This window comes from Selaginella moellendorffii, unplaced genomic scaffold, assembly GCF_000143415.4.
Source record: "Selaginella moellendorffii unplaced genomic scaffold, v1.0 SELMOscaffold_25, whole genome shotgun sequence".
NCBI lineage: Eukaryota > Viridiplantae > Streptophyta > Lycopodiopsida > Selaginellales > Selaginellaceae > Selaginella > Selaginella moellendorffii.
In genome coordinates this window covers 1,177,718-1,178,981 of record NW_003314286.1, presented here as the reverse complement: position 1 = coordinate 1,178,981, position 1,264 = coordinate 1,177,718, and the positions used below count along the sequence as shown (strand labels likewise).

Sequence of the window (1,264 nt, the reverse complement as noted above, 5' to 3'; positions counted from 1 at the left end):
GCCGTGTTTTCGCTACTTAGTCGTTGATCCGCGTGTGCCCCACTTGATATCTCAAAGTCAAGGCAGAGCCATCGTGAGAAAACACGGAGGCTCGTTTCCTCTCTTTCTTTCTCTCTCGACAGTCTGGCCTCGTTCCTGCAAGGAGAAAAAAAGGACGAAAGTAACGAGAAGAGAAATCGCGAAGCCAGAAAACTATGATACTTAGGTGAAACATGCTCGTTCCGGACTGGCTGGCAGCCGCAAAGATTTGAATCATTCAGAGCGGGGTGCGTTTTCCAAAGCGAGCGGACTAGTTTAAACCCATGCCACCACCACGATCTTTGGCGAGTATAAATGGCGCTGCTCGCCATGTTGGCAAGGCAGACCAGGTTTCCAGGGGCTCGAGAAGTCCCCAAGAGCCACAGGGGGGGAATAGAAATAGCAGCAGCAATCTAATCCAGGAACTTTGTGGTATGTTGCTCTTTCGGTCTTCTTCTCCACAAGGGCGTGCTTCATTCGATCTTCTCTGAAATCCCTTCGCACTTTTCTCTTCAGGTGGAACTCGAAAGCACTGACTGGAGCCGGAGGAAATCCAACCATGAGGACCTCTCAAGTACGAGGCCTCGGCCTCGTACCACTGCTTCTAATGGTACTAGTAGCAAATGCATATGACGTTGATCCTCCATCCCCGGACTACAAGTCTCCTCCTCCACCAAAATACGAATACAAGTCCCCTCCACCTCCAGAGTATGATCCATCACCTGTGTATGAGTACAAATCGCCTCCACCCCCCAAGTACGAGTACAAATCTCCACCTCCACCCCTGAAGTATGATCCATCACCAGTGTATGAGTACAAATCGCCTCCACCACCGAAGTATGAGTACAAATCTCCACCTCCACCCCTCAAGTATGATCCATCACCAGTGTACGAGTACAAATCGCCTCCACCCCCCAAGTACGAGTACAAATCTCCACCCCCACCCCCAAAGTATGATCCTTCACCGGTGTACGAGTACAAATCCCCCCCTCCGCCGAAATACGAATACAAGTCCCCGCCACCACCACCAAAGTATGATCCATCACCTGTGTATGAGTATAAGTCACCACCACCACCAAAATACGAGTACAAGTCTCCACCTCCTCCTAAGTACGACCCTTCACCGGTGTATGAGTACAAGTCTCCACCCCCACCAAAGTATGAGTACAAGTCTCCACCTCCTCCCAAGTACGATCCTTCACCGGTGTATGAGTACAAGTCTCCACACCCACCAAAGTACGAATAC

General features: G+C 50.6%; 1 protein-coding gene across 1 annotated transcript in view; it reads left to right on the top strand.

The window, feature by feature from the left end:
* The first annotated feature begins 577 nt into the window (after nt 1-577).
* The window catches only part of LOC9636739 (extensin-2), a 4,384-nt gene continuing 3,697 nt past the window's right edge, over nt 578-1,264 (top strand). Inside the window, exon 1 of the mRNA XM_024679760.1 lies at nt 578-1,254. Coding sequence (XP_024535528.1) covers nt 578-1,254 — 677 coding nt within the window. The remainder of the gene's footprint in view (nt 1,255-1,264) is intronic.